Genomic DNA, 17,586 nt, shown 5'->3' on the forward strand with positions numbered 1-17,586 from the left:
CTAGAGTTTCTTGCTCGTTCTTCTCAGGGAGGTCAGAGTAGTGAACGAGCAGTAGCTTAAAAAATGACGTTTTCAAGAGTAAAAATTTTACCAATGGAATAAATGATAGTTTGACTTTGATTTGATTGAGGTTTCATCACTGTATTTTCCTTCAAAAAGCGTGCTTCTTACTAAGGTCTCTACTCAGGATATAGTGTCCTTTTCGTATACTCTAATGCTCAGGCCACACAGAGGCTGCGGAAGCGACCCGAGCGCGGTAATTTTTGTAATGTACGAGTTCATATGAACCCTGACACGCTAAAAAACGCGGCGGCCCACCTCTGTGTGGCCAGAGCATTAGAGTCGCTAGGGAGGGTCATAATAATCAAAACTTATGTAGAAAAGAACGAGGTATGTTTCACGTTGATATGCATACCTGAACCAATATTCATGAATTTTAGTATAGAGATAGATGGGATTTAGAACAATGACATAGGCTTTTTTGTCACAAAAATAAATCTTAATTGAGGTAAAATAGAGGATGAAAATTTGTACGGAGAACCAATAAAACTATGAAAGTCCATATTTATAGTACAGTACAATAAATATTGTAAACAATAGATTTAATGCCTATTTACAAGACAAAACCCTCGAGTTTCTTACTCATAAGAACTCTTCCACAGACCTAAATAACAGACCAACTAGACATAAATCCTGCCTATTTGATCTAGTCACACTAACTTGGTTTAACAGACTGCTTAATTCTAAATGTCGGCGACCTCGGCGCGTCCTGTCTGACCTTCCGAGTGATTTGTATATACATTAAGTGGTTGATTGTGTTGATATTGGCTTAATAAATTTTAATATATGAGATTTTCAGTAGCAGTAGAGCGCCTTGTTCGTCGTTAGCATTACTGTGTTCCGGTGTTGAAGGGTTAAGGGTGCTGGTGAAATTAGAGGCACAGGCATATTGTAGGCAGGCAGGGTGGAGGTGGCTAGTGCAGTGAGGGTTCCATTGAGGGCTGCACTAGGTTCCTTCGCGTTTGGATACCACTTTCCACTTAACATCAGGTGGAGTGGAGTCATTTGCCTGTCATGTATAAAAAAAAAAACATCAACTTGTCTCAGGGTGACTCAGATCTTTGCGATTTTAGCTCTGAGTGGCACTGCAACTGTTATGGACAGATGTGTAGCTTACCAACAGCCGCATGACTTGTTCATCCGGTCACTTGATATTATATAAAAAAAGATATCATCAAAATATTATACTTCACGCCTTATTTCCATGGGGCAAGCAGAGGCAACAGCATTCCACTTGTAGCTATCCAGACACATGTTTCGACCAATCCCGGGCCGGAGAAAGGACCGGGAGAAATATTTGTATCGTCTACATTTATTTCTCTCCTGAGTTTGGGTGTAATTTGTGGTTGTCTATATATGTGTCCCTATCAGCGCATGCGTTATTTATTTATTTATTTAATCAACACGCATAAGTGTTTGTCGTACATACCGTCAATTAAGTGTATTCTTTGCCTGCCTTACAAAATAGCAGATAGTTTTTCGAAAATCGATGTGTGTTCGGTATTCTGCCTGCGCCTGTCGTCGGTGTTGATGTTGCAGTCAGTGTCGCTGGGAAAACCCAACTTGCTTGAAATGTTTTGATAATAATTCGTTCCGTTTTTTTATCTCTTCTTATTTCTGCCACTGATTATTATAATACAAACGAACAAGGTGCCATCTGCCCCGTTGAAGACTCACACCCCTGCCGTTGCAGTGAAGGGAGGAAGGCGTGAATACTTCTATATCGTTTTAGCCAGGATAACATAGGCAAAGAATTACTAGCGTCCTAAATACAGGCCTACCTATAGCCGCGTGACTCCGATTCCTTACGCCACACTCAGTCATCCATATTAATGGTAAAAATCATCCTTCAAATTTCATGAAACAAAAAATCTCGACCTGTGTTCTAGACCTTGATAACAAATAAAGTCGTCACTCAAACTATGGCGGTGACAAGCGAGGTTTGACTAAAGCACTTTATGAAACAGATAGTTATACCAGTTGGGAGTTGGTCTATAGCAGAGGTTTCCAAACTTTCTTGTCTCGTAGACCACGTGCCTTCTCTTTGTAATTAGTTTTCTTTTAACTTCAAATGTGTTTTGACAACTGACACAATGCTACTCATTTTGATATGTTAACTGTATAATGAAAAAGTTTCCAAAAAAACAATTAGTGTTTTTTTTTCTGATACAAAGTGACGACACGTGCAAGTCGTGCACCTGATGGTAAGCGACAGGCAAAATACAAAGATCCGAGAAGCACTGCCACTGCGCCCGGTGACGGACATAAGTTGACAAGCTCATGTGCCTACATTATTTTTTGTTAGAAAGTGTTATGTAATTACACAGGTTCTATCTGTGTAATGTGGATTATTTCGATTATGGAAAATCAACATTTTGGTCACTACCTGCCTAAACGGGTTCCACTCCCGTGGACATCCGTTGACATCTCATCACTCTCTGTTTTTCGCTGATATGAACCCCTCATAGGTTGGAATGGACCCCTGGTGGTCGATATGGACCACTTTGGGAACCTCTAGTCTATAGAAACAAACAGATTGACTGACAAGGTCGTAAGTATCGTTTAGTACACGACTGAAAAGGGCAGGTGACGTTAGTTATCTATAGAGTTAACTATAGGGACGTCTAAATAGAACATCCGCGTCTTGTTGTTAACAGTTACGTATAAACGCATATATCTGTTTATGAGTGTCGTCGATTGTATTGTCTTTTGTTTGTCTTTGTATTTTGAACTTGTATGCGGTAAAGTAAAAATCTTATGACGACAAGAACAGGGTCAAGCTTGTCACTTACTGCTGGCACTGCAACCGTGATGAATTGACGTGCCGCTTCAATAATCCTAATTTTGATTCGTAGAATCTTTAACCCATGACTGCCGTGAATGCTTTAAAGCGCCTTACGATAACCTGGCTGATTCGCCAATGACGCCTTAATGCGTCAATGTAACCGTTTAATTTACAATTTAAATTAATAAATAATATTAATAATAATATATTATAGTTAACTGTTACGGACGGCCGTACGCGCCTGGCCAGTCAGAGTTAGAGTTCAGAAAAGAATGAATAATTCAGGAGCTCTGATTGGCCGAGCGGCGTAGCGACCCATTGATAGGACCGGTACGGTGTGGGAGACACCGTACTGGTATAAATATAAGCAATAATTGTCATTCGAATCAATCACTTTTCAATCACTCTCACTTGTCACAATTAGTTGTTTCTTGTAAGTCAGATCGACATTATATGAATATACAGTCCACTTCAGATTAAGGAAGTTTCATTTTACAATAAGGATATCGAGGGAAGATTAAAGAAGAGATGTTCAATTTGGCTGAATTTTACAACAGTTAACTATGGATTCATAGCTGCATTTTATTTTCAGTTATGTTCTTCTTAGACTTAGGAGAATTAATAACGCCCACACTAACATAGCCCCGCACTAGGGAAACGCTGAGCGAGTGATGGAGCCCTGCTCCTACATTAATTGTGAACTGATTTCGATGAGTCTTGTTGAAAAGGGGTTACGTCAGTAATGATCCCATTTAAGTTTGAAGAAGACATTCCAACTTTAAGAGTGGCAAATTGGGAGATGAATCCAGTGTATTGAATTTCATCACTTTCCATTAATCGATTTTAATAAAACTTGGCATATAGATGTAATTCCAATGAGAGTAGAAATTAGGACCGATGCCCACTGAGAGGACAGCAAGGGATTTTTCTTAAATTGTTGCGATAATTCTGTACCTCGGTTAATAATTTGTCTATTGTTAATAATAATGAACACACTCAACATAACCCCGCACTAGGGAAACCCTGTGTCGCGGGTGACAAACACATAGACAACCACAAATTTCACCCAAACTCACGAGAAAAATAAATGTAGGTCATACAAATATTTCTCCCGGCCCGGGTATCGATCCTGGAACCTCTGGGTCGCAGTCCGGCATGGTGACCGTTCGGGCACAGAGAATTGAATTAATATAAGGTGGAAATTCATAACATGTCACATTACAATGTAGGCTTGGCGTCTAGGGAACGAAACATGTTTTTGTCAGTGGCGGTCAAAAGGTTAAACCTCTGTCCTAAAGTGTCATTTTGCAGATGTGGCCTTATTACACCAAGAGTGCCAAATGTATGTAGGCTAGAGACGATTTTGACGAAAACTACTCGACGGATGTTTCTCGGCGAGTTACGATGTATCGCTGCATTTAAATTGGGCCCAAACCCGACCTTGCGCAGCAATCTGTCAATTCCGAACAACTCACGGTTGCATAACTGCATACAGTCGCTACCAACGCGTTGTAGTTACGTAAATTTTGAACCTTGAGTTATGTACAAAACGACTTGCAGGTTTTAGTGAATGTGTTGGTTAGATTTACCAAAAATACGCCTACAGCCTAGTTGGATAAACTTCTTGTAAGACTTCTGAACTCCAGAGACACTCCGGGGAAACGGTAGCCGTGGAAGCCTAATGGTTTGACCTAACGCCTCTCAAGCAGGGGGTCGTGGGTACGAATCCGGGCTTGTACCTCGTGAGTTTCTTGGAATTTAAGAGAGAAAACATCGTGAACCTGCACACATCTGCAAATCATGATGTGTATGAAGTTCCCAACCCGTATTGACTACAGTTTATGATGTTAGTAATATAGTCCAGCGGGGTTGTTTAGAATCCTACAAATAACCTTACATATACTACTATAACGTTTCGATCTACATGAAAATTACCTTATGGTAGAATTGTAACGGTAATTTTGCTCCAAATAAATAGTAGAGTACAAACTCAAAAATTGCTGTTACTTACAAGCGACCGCAACCCGAGGACTGAGAAATATAAAAAAAGCAAATGAAGTGCGTATTACCCCACTTTCCAAGATTTCCTAACAAATAAGACATGGCAAAGAATGGTAGACGATATACAGTCACCCACGATTTTGCGCGCGAAAGATGTTGGCCACATGTGGGATAATGTAAACAATTGTCGTTGCGTCTTGCATGTATGAACTTGGGGCTTGACGAATTGTTGTCGAAAAATTGTGTGGCAAAATTGGGTAAGTGTAACGCACACGTGCATCACTCATTCCGCTAGGGTATGGCTAGGGTCTATTGAAAATCAGTGTCACACGGCTGGGCTTTAGCTGAATGACAGAGTTGTTTAAGAGAAATTTTCAAGTTTTCTGTACCTAATTTCGGTGGCAATTTTTATTATTTAATTTTATATTTATTTTATAGTTAAGGCACATCAACAGTAGTACATTATACTCTTAGATAACTGTGTAATTTTACATCATAGTTCGTTTCACATAGCATAATTCCGGTGACGTTTGAGATTTGATGTTTCTAGAGATGTAATGATGTAATATCGAATGAAAAAAAGTCGATTTAAATATTTTATCGAGATAATTTGTAACGAAGAGAGTATCGATTAACAGAAAACAATTTAAAAACAAATAATAAACACAATAGAAAGGCTCCAATTATAATATTAAGTTACAAAAAAACTACACAAGAAATAAGAAAATCGACAACAACCAAACAAAAAGTTAACAACAAAGCATTAAATCAACTGGAACGGAACGAAATTTGAACAATTACTCCAAAAACATCACGCAAAGCTGAAAACAAAAGAAAACGACTCGCATTCAATAATACACGAGTAGTGACGCGAGATACACTATAGCCAATTCGATTTATCGATTTTATGGTGTAAAACTCTATGGATAAACTATTCCGTTCTAACGCATCAAATATTCGGGGTAATTTATTTTTATATTTACATTTCATTTTTTTTCTACTTAATGTACTGTAGTTCGTATTTAAAGTTACAACTGCAACAAATATTGTTTGTTTTTGGTACATTATGACAAATTTACTTTTTTTTTTGTAACCCGATTGAGGGATTAGTTAAAAATAGTATGGGTGTAACGTCAAAATTGGAAATGTCGCAGGACTCATCCTATGTGAAATGGACTACAGTATGGAGTTTATATGTCTACCTATTACAGACATATACAGCATTTATTTTATAAGCAACAAAAAGGACAACAAAGAACTTATGAAATTACTGAGGCATAGATCCTAGAATCCGAATTCGAGAATCCTATTTTTGGAAACATTATCCGGGAAGAATGAAAAATCGTAAATTTGGTTGTAAGCAGAGGATACTTACTGCTATATAATAATAAATATATTATTTAAGTATTCGGGTATTTTATCATGAAATATTAAATAATATTTCGGGATACTACACCCAAATATTCAGTAATACTTCATGATAATATCCTAGAATATTTAAATAACAATTGTCACCAAAATTAGGTAGAGAAAACTAACCTGAAAATTATCTTTAAATGTTTAGCATGCTGTTTTGTGGTGTTATTTTTGGTTATATTTATATTTATTTTTGTTTTTTCTTGTTTATGGTATCGTGTAACGCGAACAGTGCTACTCAGAACTTTCAAACACCTGAAAATCAGTGTATAGTGTATGTGTATATGTTGTAATTATTAATATAAATTTCGAACACTTAGAAAAATTTCTTCGATCCGGCCGGATTCGAACCGTCGTCGTCTTCTAGCAAACCATGCCAGACGCTATGCCGACTAAGCGAGGGAACGAACCTGCGTACCCCACGAGTTTTTCTATGTGCTTGTTTGTCGGTTCATTGTATTTGGTTTTTCTATGAAATCTATGAAAGTATTTCGTCACCCAGTTAGGCACCTTTACAGCTACCAGTAACTTCATAAAAAATAATTGAATATCATGGTGGTGAAACATCCTGACATTCAATAAAACACTTCATCATCATCATCAGCTTACAGGCATCCACTGCTGGACATAAGCCTCCCCTAGAGCACGCCAACTTTCCCGGGCTTGTGCCGCCCGCATCCAGCCACTGCCGGCCACCTTGCAGGGACACAGGGCGTCCCACACTACGTTTTCCTTGACGTGGTCGCCATTCCAGAACAAGTCTGCTCCACCGGCGATCAACCCTCCTGCAGACATGCCCGGCCAACTGCCACTTAAGCTTACTGATTTTGCCAGCTATGTCGGTCACTTAAGTACTCTAACGTAGAGATTCGATCCATCAGAGAAACCCCAAGCGTAGCTCGCTCCATCACACGCTGAGCGACCTTGGATTTGTGGACGAGACCTGTTGTTAATGTCCACGTCTCGGTTGCGTAGGACATAACTGGTAGAACGCAATACTTAATCAGTGCATAAGTATCCTCAATTTTACTATATTTTTTCCAACGTGATTGATTCAACACTTGAACTGTTATGCGAAATTAATCAAAGCCGTTTGAGGTTGTATAGACTGTTAACGTCTCACAGCTATCTGCCTACTCTAAGCTGCATATAACCTTTATCTACAAACCCTCATGACCTTTTACTTTCGCTCCAGTAAGCGTGAATACTCCTACGCGTACAAAAGTCGTTCATTGACGATGTGCTGTGCGGGCACCCACTTTTAAGTTGCGAAAGATGTTGCCCACGTGTGGGACGTGTGTTTAAAATTACGAATTATGTTTCTGTACGTCTATATGTAGGTATAGGTTAAAAAAAACTATTGTCAATGCGCAACTTCGTGTAGTTGATTCAATTATCGGAATAGGCAGATTTTAGCCTAAACTTCAAGGAATACACATATGTACATACATAAGCTCATGCTCTTGCCCTTTTCATATATGTAGCTTGTTTTTTTTTCAATAATTTTCTTCTCATTCTTATCACTTCGGATGTCCTCTTAAACCATTCACATTTGCATAATAAGTCTGTTACATGTAAGTGTGATAGTACCTCCTTCTGAAATCTAGCAATTATTGAATTTTTTCTATACTAACTGGTGTGCGCGACTTCGTCTGCGTAGAATACTTCAAGTAGCCTACTCGTAATTGGCATATAGCGCCAATTTTCATAGTTTTATTGGATCTCCATACAAGCATTCATACCCTACATCAAGATTTATTTTTGTGATAATAAATAGCCTACGCCCTTCTTCGTTATTTTCGCATTTATAAACTATTATATTACAAGTAATAAGTTTCATAAAACTAATAAATTTGGATTTTTAAACTGTCCTTCGTAAAATTTAACTTGATTAGATTAACAGTAGGGTTAGGGCTAGCACGACAGAGCGCGACTCTATTCTCGCATGAGATATCGCGCTTTATGTCGCTCTCGCGCAAGTCGCGCCTTGTCGTGCTTACGCTAACAATCGGCAAAATTAAGATGACGTAAATTTGTAATAGCTTCGTACATCTTATATTTTCTATATACATATCCGTAACTAAGAGGTAAAGACCCTTTAAGTCCAAATTTTAGAATGAAGATATCTTTTTACAAACATTGCTTTAGAATACGCAAAAACATGCAATGGTAAGGCAACATTGATCGTTACTGAATAAATGCCAGCACTGAATAGAACACTGCCATTGCACTGACCATCTATTTAGTAGCAGTAGAGCTCCTTATGAAAGGTAAGGGTGCTGGTGAAATTACAAGCACATGGGACTTCGCGACTTATGTCTTAAATCTTTGCGATATAAAGCTCTGAGTGGCACTGCAACTGTTATGGACAGGCGTGTCGCTTACCACCAGGTAGGCAGGGCTTGTTCACCCCGTCACTTAGTGTCATAAAAAAATACTCAACTGCCATTGCAACTAAATTTTAACGGAATAACAAATATTATCATAGTTGCAATAATTCTATAATTTCAGTGGAGTCTCAATGGAATTTCAAGGATCAGACTCATCCGTAGAACAAAGGTCTATGTGCAAGACTACTTGTTCTCAGGATATAGTACATTTCGTTCGTTTTTCTTCGCTGTGGATGTCAGATCGACTGTTGTTCAATTTTATAATTTCCGAAACGAAACAAGATATATAAATTGTAAAAACACCTTTACATAGGCCTTAGTTTGAATAACGAAATTATTCTCGTAACGTACTTATGCTCTTTTCGTTATATAATCACATCGGACTTTATTCTTCGGATGAGTCGAGACGCTTCAAGAAAATTTGAAGAATTGGGGCCACTTAGTGATAATCATTTAGTGAATATCCACGAAAGCCTTAGATTCGAAGAATGTTTTAGAAGAAACGTTTTGGAATTATATTTAAAGTTCTGATTTTCAAAATGGATTTCGGAAATGTACTTGGATTTATAAATTATCTCCCAACGTCATACCGGCTTTCAAATTAGAGGAGAGTTGATAATAGAAATATCATAAAAGTATTTTAGTTAGATAGAGCAATTCACTTCACCAAAATACTCATTATAATAACAAAGAAAGTTTTTCTTTTCAATAGGTCATTAAGTCATAAAACTCATAATCGTATAGCAGTAACGGTAATTTACTATTACAACTAACAATCACGATTTTAACTGCACAATCTAAACTGTGTAGAGATTTTGAACCATCAACATAATGTCTACGGATGCTTTTTTGAAAGTTGGGCAATGATCATAGGGTATATATAAATAAATTTTATTATTATTAGGTGTAATTTCACAAAAAATAATTGATGATGAAGCATTCTGACATTCAATAAAAATTTAATTACAGTTAATAGCGACATCTCTAGCCAGGACTGGTTGCTGTAAATGTAATTAACTTGGTGACGAAATACTTTCATAGATTTCTCATAGATGGAGCTACGGCTAAAAAGTCGTTGTAAACTAAATACAAAGATTAGACAAAAAGCACATAGAAAAATTCGTGAGGTCCACTGGTTCGTTCCGTGGCTTAGTTGGCACAGCGTCCACTTGGAGACGTCGGCTTGAATCCGGCCGGATCGAAGGAATTTGTTCTTAGAGTCGTATTCCAGAACTCTACTCAATGATCAAGTCAGGACTTGAGCAGACTTGAGTATGATTTCAAGCACTGGAAATACGACCCTAATGGCAAGGACTTGAGTATGATTTTCAGTGCTCACTGCAAAGCTCAAGTCCTGACTTGAGTATTGAGTAGAGTTCTGGAATACGACCCTAAGTTTTCGGTCTTTGTATTAATAATTACAATAAATTTTATTTTTCTAAGTTTCCTCTGTGGCGTAATAGTTCTGCCTTGCTTATGATAACTAACGTAACTGACATTTTTAGCATAATTGTTTTAACATGTCTGAAATAAGCGAAACGAAATTTTCAACCCCCTACTAGCGATGCGCGATTGAGAATTATTTCGAAATACGACTCGTTATGAATTACTAAATATTTTGAGGGTCAAAATACTTAAAAATATCCCGTTTTGACAAAACAGAACACACGTAAATAAAATATAAAAAAATGGCGCTAAAACGAAAAATATATAAAGCTAGCCCAGCAGACTACATAACATTACTACTACTTTTTTTAAATTTTTGATAATTACACATTTTCAGTTCTTTTTTTAATCTTTTTATTATTAAACATTTTGTAACTATAATAAAGGTGTGTTTTATTTTTAAAACACCAATAAATTTACAGGCGTCCGGCTTTGAGGGAAACAATTAATGGTCACGATAGATATACCGTCTAAGTGTTTAAATTAAAAAAATATATATTATCAGACAAATAAATAAGTCTATATGTGTTAGTAACATGCACGGTAAAAAACAGAAAATTTGAATTTAATTTCATGACATGCAATTTCATTATAGTTATAACAATAAAATCTTTTAGGCCATGGGTGAGGCGAGAGTCTAAAATAGATGTGAATAATAATAATAATTTTGGAGTGTGTATATCTCGGATCAAGGATTAGTCATTTGGTAGTTTGCCGGTATTATAAAAAGAAACACTAGTGTTAATAAGTAATTATCGTTTTCCTGATGCGGAAACGTAGTCTGCATTTGAAGATGTTGCAATGAGAAACTTCGACCTTAAAATCACTTCCCTCTCCAAGGTGTATCGGTTCGTGCAATTTTATTAGACAATGAATTAAAAAATGATCAATTTTATATAAAAACATTTATTTTTAAACTCGCTTCAAAAAATTTGTGATCCCATGTTGATGATTCTATTTTTGTTGGAAAGACGAAAATAATACACCTCTAAGGGTGACAAACTGGGTCTTTTCTGCAGCCAGCGGTAGGGTTTGCACGACAGAATGCAACTTGAGGGATAGCGACAAAAAGCGCGAGATACTTATGTTTTCGAACAGAGATCACGCACTTTATGTCCCTCTCGCACAAGTCGCGCCCTGTCGTACCAGCCCTACAAGTAATTGTATCCATTAACAACAAAGAAAATAAATAAAACTCGCGAATTTTTATTTATATATCTGTTTGAAAATTGTCCAATCACAGCTAAAACGTTATCAAGGCCGATATGTTCAGATATGCGAAATCTATTTGAGATTAAGAACAGGAAGTGATTTCGGCGTTATTATAGTCCCTATTTAGACTTAAATGACAAATGATTCTCGAAAATCTTAATTAAAAATAAGTTACTTAAATAACATGATACGTATATATGAGTCATTCAAGGAAGTGAAAGAATTATTGGAATCTCGCATCGAAATTCCGAATACTGAAATAAATTTATGACAAATATGTAGATCCGTTGTGGAATACAATATCACATACGTTGCTCCGATCCCAAAGTAAGTAACTAAAGCATTAGTATTTTAAATTTTTATTGAATTGATATTCAATTATTTTTTGTGAAATTACTGGTTTCATTGACTTACAATTATATGGACGTCGGGTCCGCGCTAAAAAGTGTCCGAACTTATAGGGCGTTAAAATCGTATACAGAGCGTCATTCACGCTTTAGTCTTCGTTTGTTCGACTGACAGCGAAGCAAGCAAATTTAGACAGTACTGCGATGACATTACAATTTAAATTCAACGTTTTAGCTTTTTCATATTCCTTTACATGTCACTACGTTTAAATAGGTTGACTTGGAACATTTTTTTCGTGGTTTGTGTATTAGACCCGTCGTCCATTTATTTGTAAGTCAATGACTGGTTTGTTATAATTATTAATACAAAGATCGAACACGCAGAAGAAATTCCGGGTTCGAACCGACGTCTTCTAGCATACCATGCCAGACGCTATAACACTATACGCGTTGAAAAAACAAATACAAAGACACGACAACAAGCACTTTGACAAATTCGTGAGGTCCGGTCGTTCCGTTGCTTAGTTGGTATAACGTCTGGCACGGTACGCTAGAAGATGTCGGTTCGAATCCGGCCGGATCGTAAGAATATTTTTTGAGTATTCGATCTTTGTATTAATAATTAAAGCATTTGTGTTATGGAAATCGGAAACAACGACGGTACCACAAACACCCAGACCCGAGACAATATAGAAAAGTTGGTTTTTCTACATTGACCCGACTACAGTAGAGGTCTTTGTGAAAGAGATCGTCGAGGTAATGCTCACATTACTGCGTGACGGCAGAAATAGGTAAGGTGGCAGTACTTCCCTGGACGTACTCTTTTACAAGGAGCTCTACTGTTGCTACAGATCCTCTAATTTATCATCTAGGCTTATAATTTTAAAGTGTCTTTTTGTACAGAACTTTCACTCTTTTTAAATCTCTTTTACAAACTGCGGTGTGGTCATTTTCAATGCATCTTAGTAGAAATAACAATGGCGACGGACCGTTACTTTTTGTTAATTATTTCTTGTTCTCTCCTTTTGTTACAATCACTGAGCAGTTTAAAGTGCATTGTTTAGTGAAAACCGAGACGATGTAAAAAAATTGAGATATTTATTTCTTTTTTTGAAGGAATGGTTTTCAATTGTTAAAAGTTTCATTCGTGTTATTTAAGACGTCCTACAAAGCGTCTATACGGAATTACAGATTTATGTACACATATTTTGGCACCCAACACAACACTTCTTTTTAATAACAAACATGTCGTGCGCGTGATGGTAAGCTACACGCCTGTCCATAACAGTTGCAATGCCACTCAGAGCTTTAAATTGCGAAGATTTGAGGGGCACTACTACTGCGCCCGTCAGGGTGAGACATAAGTTCAAAACCGGAACACAGTAATGCTAACATTACTGCTTGGCGGCAGAAATAGGTAAACTGGCAGTACTACCCTGGACGAACTCTTTCACAAGGAGCTCTAAAAATCTCTCTAGTTATAATTTAGTAGCAGTAGAGCGCCTTGTGAAAAAGATCGTCCAGGAAAGTACTTCTATCTTACCTATTTCAGCCGCCAAGCGGTAATGCGAGCATTAGTGCGTTCCGGTTTTGTAGGATAAGAGCGTTTGCCCAATATGTTCCATTCGTACAAATTCCGAATGACGATCCGAAATGTCACAGGGATCATTTTATCGTATTTTCTTGAATTCAAATCGGAAATAGTGAACAAGCGACATCTGAAGTAGGTACGAGTTTTCTAGACTGTACAATCTAGAATTGGATGCACGAAATTACAGGGACTTGTCAATTTATGTGTCAGGGCGACGGGCGCGGTGGCAGTGCCCCTCAGATCAGGATTTAAAGCTCTGAGTAGAACTGCAAGTGATATGGACCGGTGCACACGACTTGTTCGTGACATGTGTGGTATCAGTAAAAACAAATTCTATGCACTAAGATACCTCTAGACCCTCTAATCTACTATTTGGTTCCGAGTAGATGGCATGTTTTACAAATCCTTACTGGAGGGGATCCTAATTCTAAGATTTAATTTTCGTAACACTAACTAAAACGCGGTTAAGCGACAAATGATCAAACATCCATTTTAAATAGCAAACGATAGAGTACAAAATTATTTTTTAAAAACAGTTAAAATTGTCGAGTTCTTAGGTTTTCGCGATTGTTACACATAGGAAATGAAAGTATTTTTCCGGATTTAAATGTTTCGGGCCCTGTACAGGTGCAGGTTTACCTGTAAAGGGCCCGAAACGTCGGTTTATTTGAAAAAACAAAGATACGCGATTTAAATCCGGAAAAATAGTTTCATTTCTTACAGTTAAAATTAGTTAACGTGTTCGGCTTATCGGAGCTTACCCTAACGATGCATAAGTGAAATATCATTAAACAATTTCAATTTTCTAAAACCGGGTTATGGTTTTTTATGATATTTAAAAAATATATTTTGTCACTTAGATTTATATATTAGATTAGTCGATTTTTCGCTATTCAGGATACTTCGACGGGTCGCGCGACTAAAAACGTGATCGGCGACTCGGCGATATTTAGCCTATGTGTGAGATAGGAAAAGGCGATTTTAGGCTACTTAAGAAAATATCTGGGGAATCACAAATTTGATTGGAGATTTTGTGGGGAATGGAGTTGTAAAACAACTCATTTGGGGGTTTGAGTATTGTTACGTGTGGGGAATTGGGGAAATAATACAATCAAACAATGTTGACCACGGTTTTCCTTCCAAGGACTGATGACACACGTGTATGTTTACAGTTATGTACCGAAATTAACCCACATAACACTCAACTTTTGCGCACGGGTTTCCTCAAAGTACAGGGACAATAATATTATTAAGGTATTTATGAAAAAAAAAATGACCTGGTAATAATATAAAAGTTCCTGGAATTGTGAAAACACGATTTGAAAATAAAAATACTAAATGAAATCAATATATATGTAAATTCTGGTATAAATGGATGATTAAGTACTATGTATGAATAAAAATAATCTCATTATTTGCAAAAAGATCCATTTAGTATTTTATTCTTAAATTTTCAAATTGTCTTTTGTTAATTCCACAATTTTGAGTTACAACACTGTTATAATTATGAATACAAAGATTGAACACTCAGAAAAAATTCCTTCGATCCGGTCGGATTCGAACCGACGTCTTCTTGCATACCGTGTCAGACGCTATACCAACTAAGCAACGGAACGAACCAACGGACCTCACGAATTTTTCTATGTGCTTGCGTCGTGTCTTTGTACTTGGTCTTTCAACGACTTTTTAGTCGTTGAAAGACCTACTTAAGACTACTAGATTTAATTAATACAACACTGTTGTAATAGCTAAGTTTTATTTTGAAACGATTCACAAAAAGTTGTAATTTGTCTCCCTGAATTTGAATAGGAACACTACATTTGAATAGGAACACTGATAATCCCTTTCTAACAAAAAAAAGAATCATCGAAATAGGTTGACAAAAGTAGGAGTAGTAATCGTGTAATATACACACATAAAAATATACAGTCGAATTGTGAACTTCTGTTTAGAGTTGGATAATAAACACGTCTGACAAATCGATGGTTTTCTATAATAAAGACCTGTCTGAAAAACACCTAATTGGTCTGGAAGATAATTTAAAAGAATCGGCCCAACGTTGTTTATTTTATCCAATGGAAAATTTGGTATGATAATGAAATTTCGCACATTCCGATTATAATACTAATACTATTTCGGTCGAGTGGTTTGTACACCGGTTTTCTTGGTGTCGCCATCACTAAGGTCCCAGACTCGATCCCCGGCCGGGTCTAAGTAGAAAAACCAATTTTTCTATATTGTCTCGGGTCTGGGTGTTTGTGATACCGTCGTTGTTTCCGATTTCCATAACACAAGTGCTTTAGCTACTTACTTTGGGATCGGATCAACGTCATGTTCTCGAATATTTATTATTATTCTATTTTATTTAATCAACTAAAAAAAGGAGGAGGTTCTTAATTAGATTATATGTATGTATGTATGTATGTATGTATGATACGCGATAACTCTGGCATTTGTGAACCGATTTTGATGATTTCTTTTTTGTTGAAAAGAGGATAGCTAGGGTCCCATTTAAATTTCAATAAAATATTCCACCTCTAAGGCTGACAACTAGGGGACGATTCCGGTTTCGCGCACTTTCCGGTAACAGATTTCAAAAACCTGGCAAATAGATGTAATTCCACGAGTCTTTGGGGTCGACTTTAGTACTCTGCACTGTGATTATTATTAGAAAAGCAGCCAAATACCACGCATAACTTCTACCATTTTGGAGCATTCTTATCGTAAGTGACATAAAGTTTAAATCTTACGCATAAAGTACAGGTGTCTTCTGTAAAAAAAGAAACTCTTATATCTAGGTACTTACTGAGCCCAGTATTCCTCCCACTCCTTCTTACTGGCACCATAACCCCTCGGCAGAGTCGCAGTCTTCCCTCTTCCATTCAGAGACTTCGAACTCCTCGAATCAGGCAAACTCAAGATCGACAGCCGCTGCGCCGGCTCCGATCTGAACGATTGAAATGAACTCTGTGACCCCATCTCATCTTTCAAACTCGATTGTGAGCCCCTCAATTTCCCATTAGCTTGGGACAGATCTCTGTAATCTCCATTACGGTATTCCAAACTCTGACTTCCGGAATTGACCTCGCTGTATATTCTGCTCAAAGGGGGTCTGGGCGCCGGTCGGCGGTTGAACTCCAGCGTATTGCACTTGTTGAATGAAGAAGTTCTCTTTACCATTCTTGGTGACTCCTGAATATTTGTTATTGACGGCATTTTCGATTCGTCGATTTCGTTTTCCAGTTGCGATTGTACGTTAGCTAACATCTCTTCCAGATCTCCTAGATCGGGGTCGACTATTAACTTTTGCCGACGCATTGTTTAAGATCTATGTCACTGCGCACTGTTGAGTATAAATTTATTGATGGATATGTTCTCATAGCTTGGTAATTATAATAACATGTCAGACAATTATTTACCGATTTCGTAAAGATCAGGAAACGAAATCGTAATTCAGTTTATGGCATAAAATATATATTTACAAAAAGAAATCGGTTTTATCATTGCATATTGAAGTCAGCTATCACTATAGATAAACTTCAAAGAATCACTTGTTAAACTACACTTGAAAAAATCCATGGAAAAACTGTATTAATTGTCTAAAAAAACACTAGACTCTAGTGACTAGAGCAACACCGGCGGACTATTATAATTTCAAAATAGGTTTATCTCACAAACGCGCAATTAAGGATTAAAGAAAAAAGATAGCGAAACGAATTAAAAATTTTAAAAGGCGCGCGCGAACGCTGCGTACGCGCCGGCGGCCGACGAACGAATGACGCGGCTGAGAAAACCCACGGTTTACAAAACCAGGAGCTACGGTGCTGCACAGAGAAAGGTAAACGACAAAGAAAGGTATCGCTCTTTATTGTCGACAATGACCTTTCGCGAAAGGGAAATTAGAAAATTTCAATTCGCCTTATTCTTTCGTAAAAGGCGTATAAATGTTTTATAGGAAATGCCGACAGGGTTTACTTTTACCGCTATTATAAATAAAATTGTACACAACTATTAGAGACCAATTCCATAACGTCAAAAGGTTTTATACTAACACTTCTTATAATATCTTCTCATAAATTATTATTCAGGATGCAAAAGGGCGAAAAAGAAGAAAGTAGTATGCATATCTCCTTCATCGAATCGAATGAGATCGGATATCGAATGTGGCCCAGCGTGTGTCTATTATTTATTTTAAAAAAACTGATGGGAGTGGAGGAAGCGAAAGAGGTTTGCCAGGAGCGTAGCAGATTGAGGTGTATAGTCTCTGCTTATCCCGGTGAGAGACAGTCTTGATGATATATGTATGTCTTAACAGAATTCGAAGACGCGACATCTCTG

At 37.2% G+C, this 17,586-nt stretch overlaps 1 protein-coding gene across 1 annotated transcript in view; it reads right to left on the reverse strand.

Moving 5' to 3' along the window:
* Positions 1-17,034, reverse strand: part of LOC113233658 (protein enabled) — a 43,618-nt gene extending 26,584 nt beyond the window's left edge. Inside the window, exon 1 of the mRNA XM_026468829.1 lies at positions 16,055-17,034. Coding sequence (XP_026324614.1) covers positions 16,055-16,566 — 512 coding nt within the window. The 5' untranslated portion in view covers positions 16,567-17,034. The remainder of the gene's footprint in view (positions 1-16,054) is intronic.
* Between the last annotated feature and the right edge of the window lie 552 nt (positions 17,035-17,586).

This window comes from Hyposmocoma kahamanoa, unplaced genomic scaffold, assembly GCF_003589595.1.
Source record: "Hyposmocoma kahamanoa isolate Upper Pololo Valley unplaced genomic scaffold, ASM358959v1 79, whole genome shotgun sequence".
Lineage (NCBI taxonomy): Eukaryota > Metazoa > Arthropoda > Insecta > Lepidoptera > Cosmopterigidae > Hyposmocoma > Hyposmocoma kahamanoa.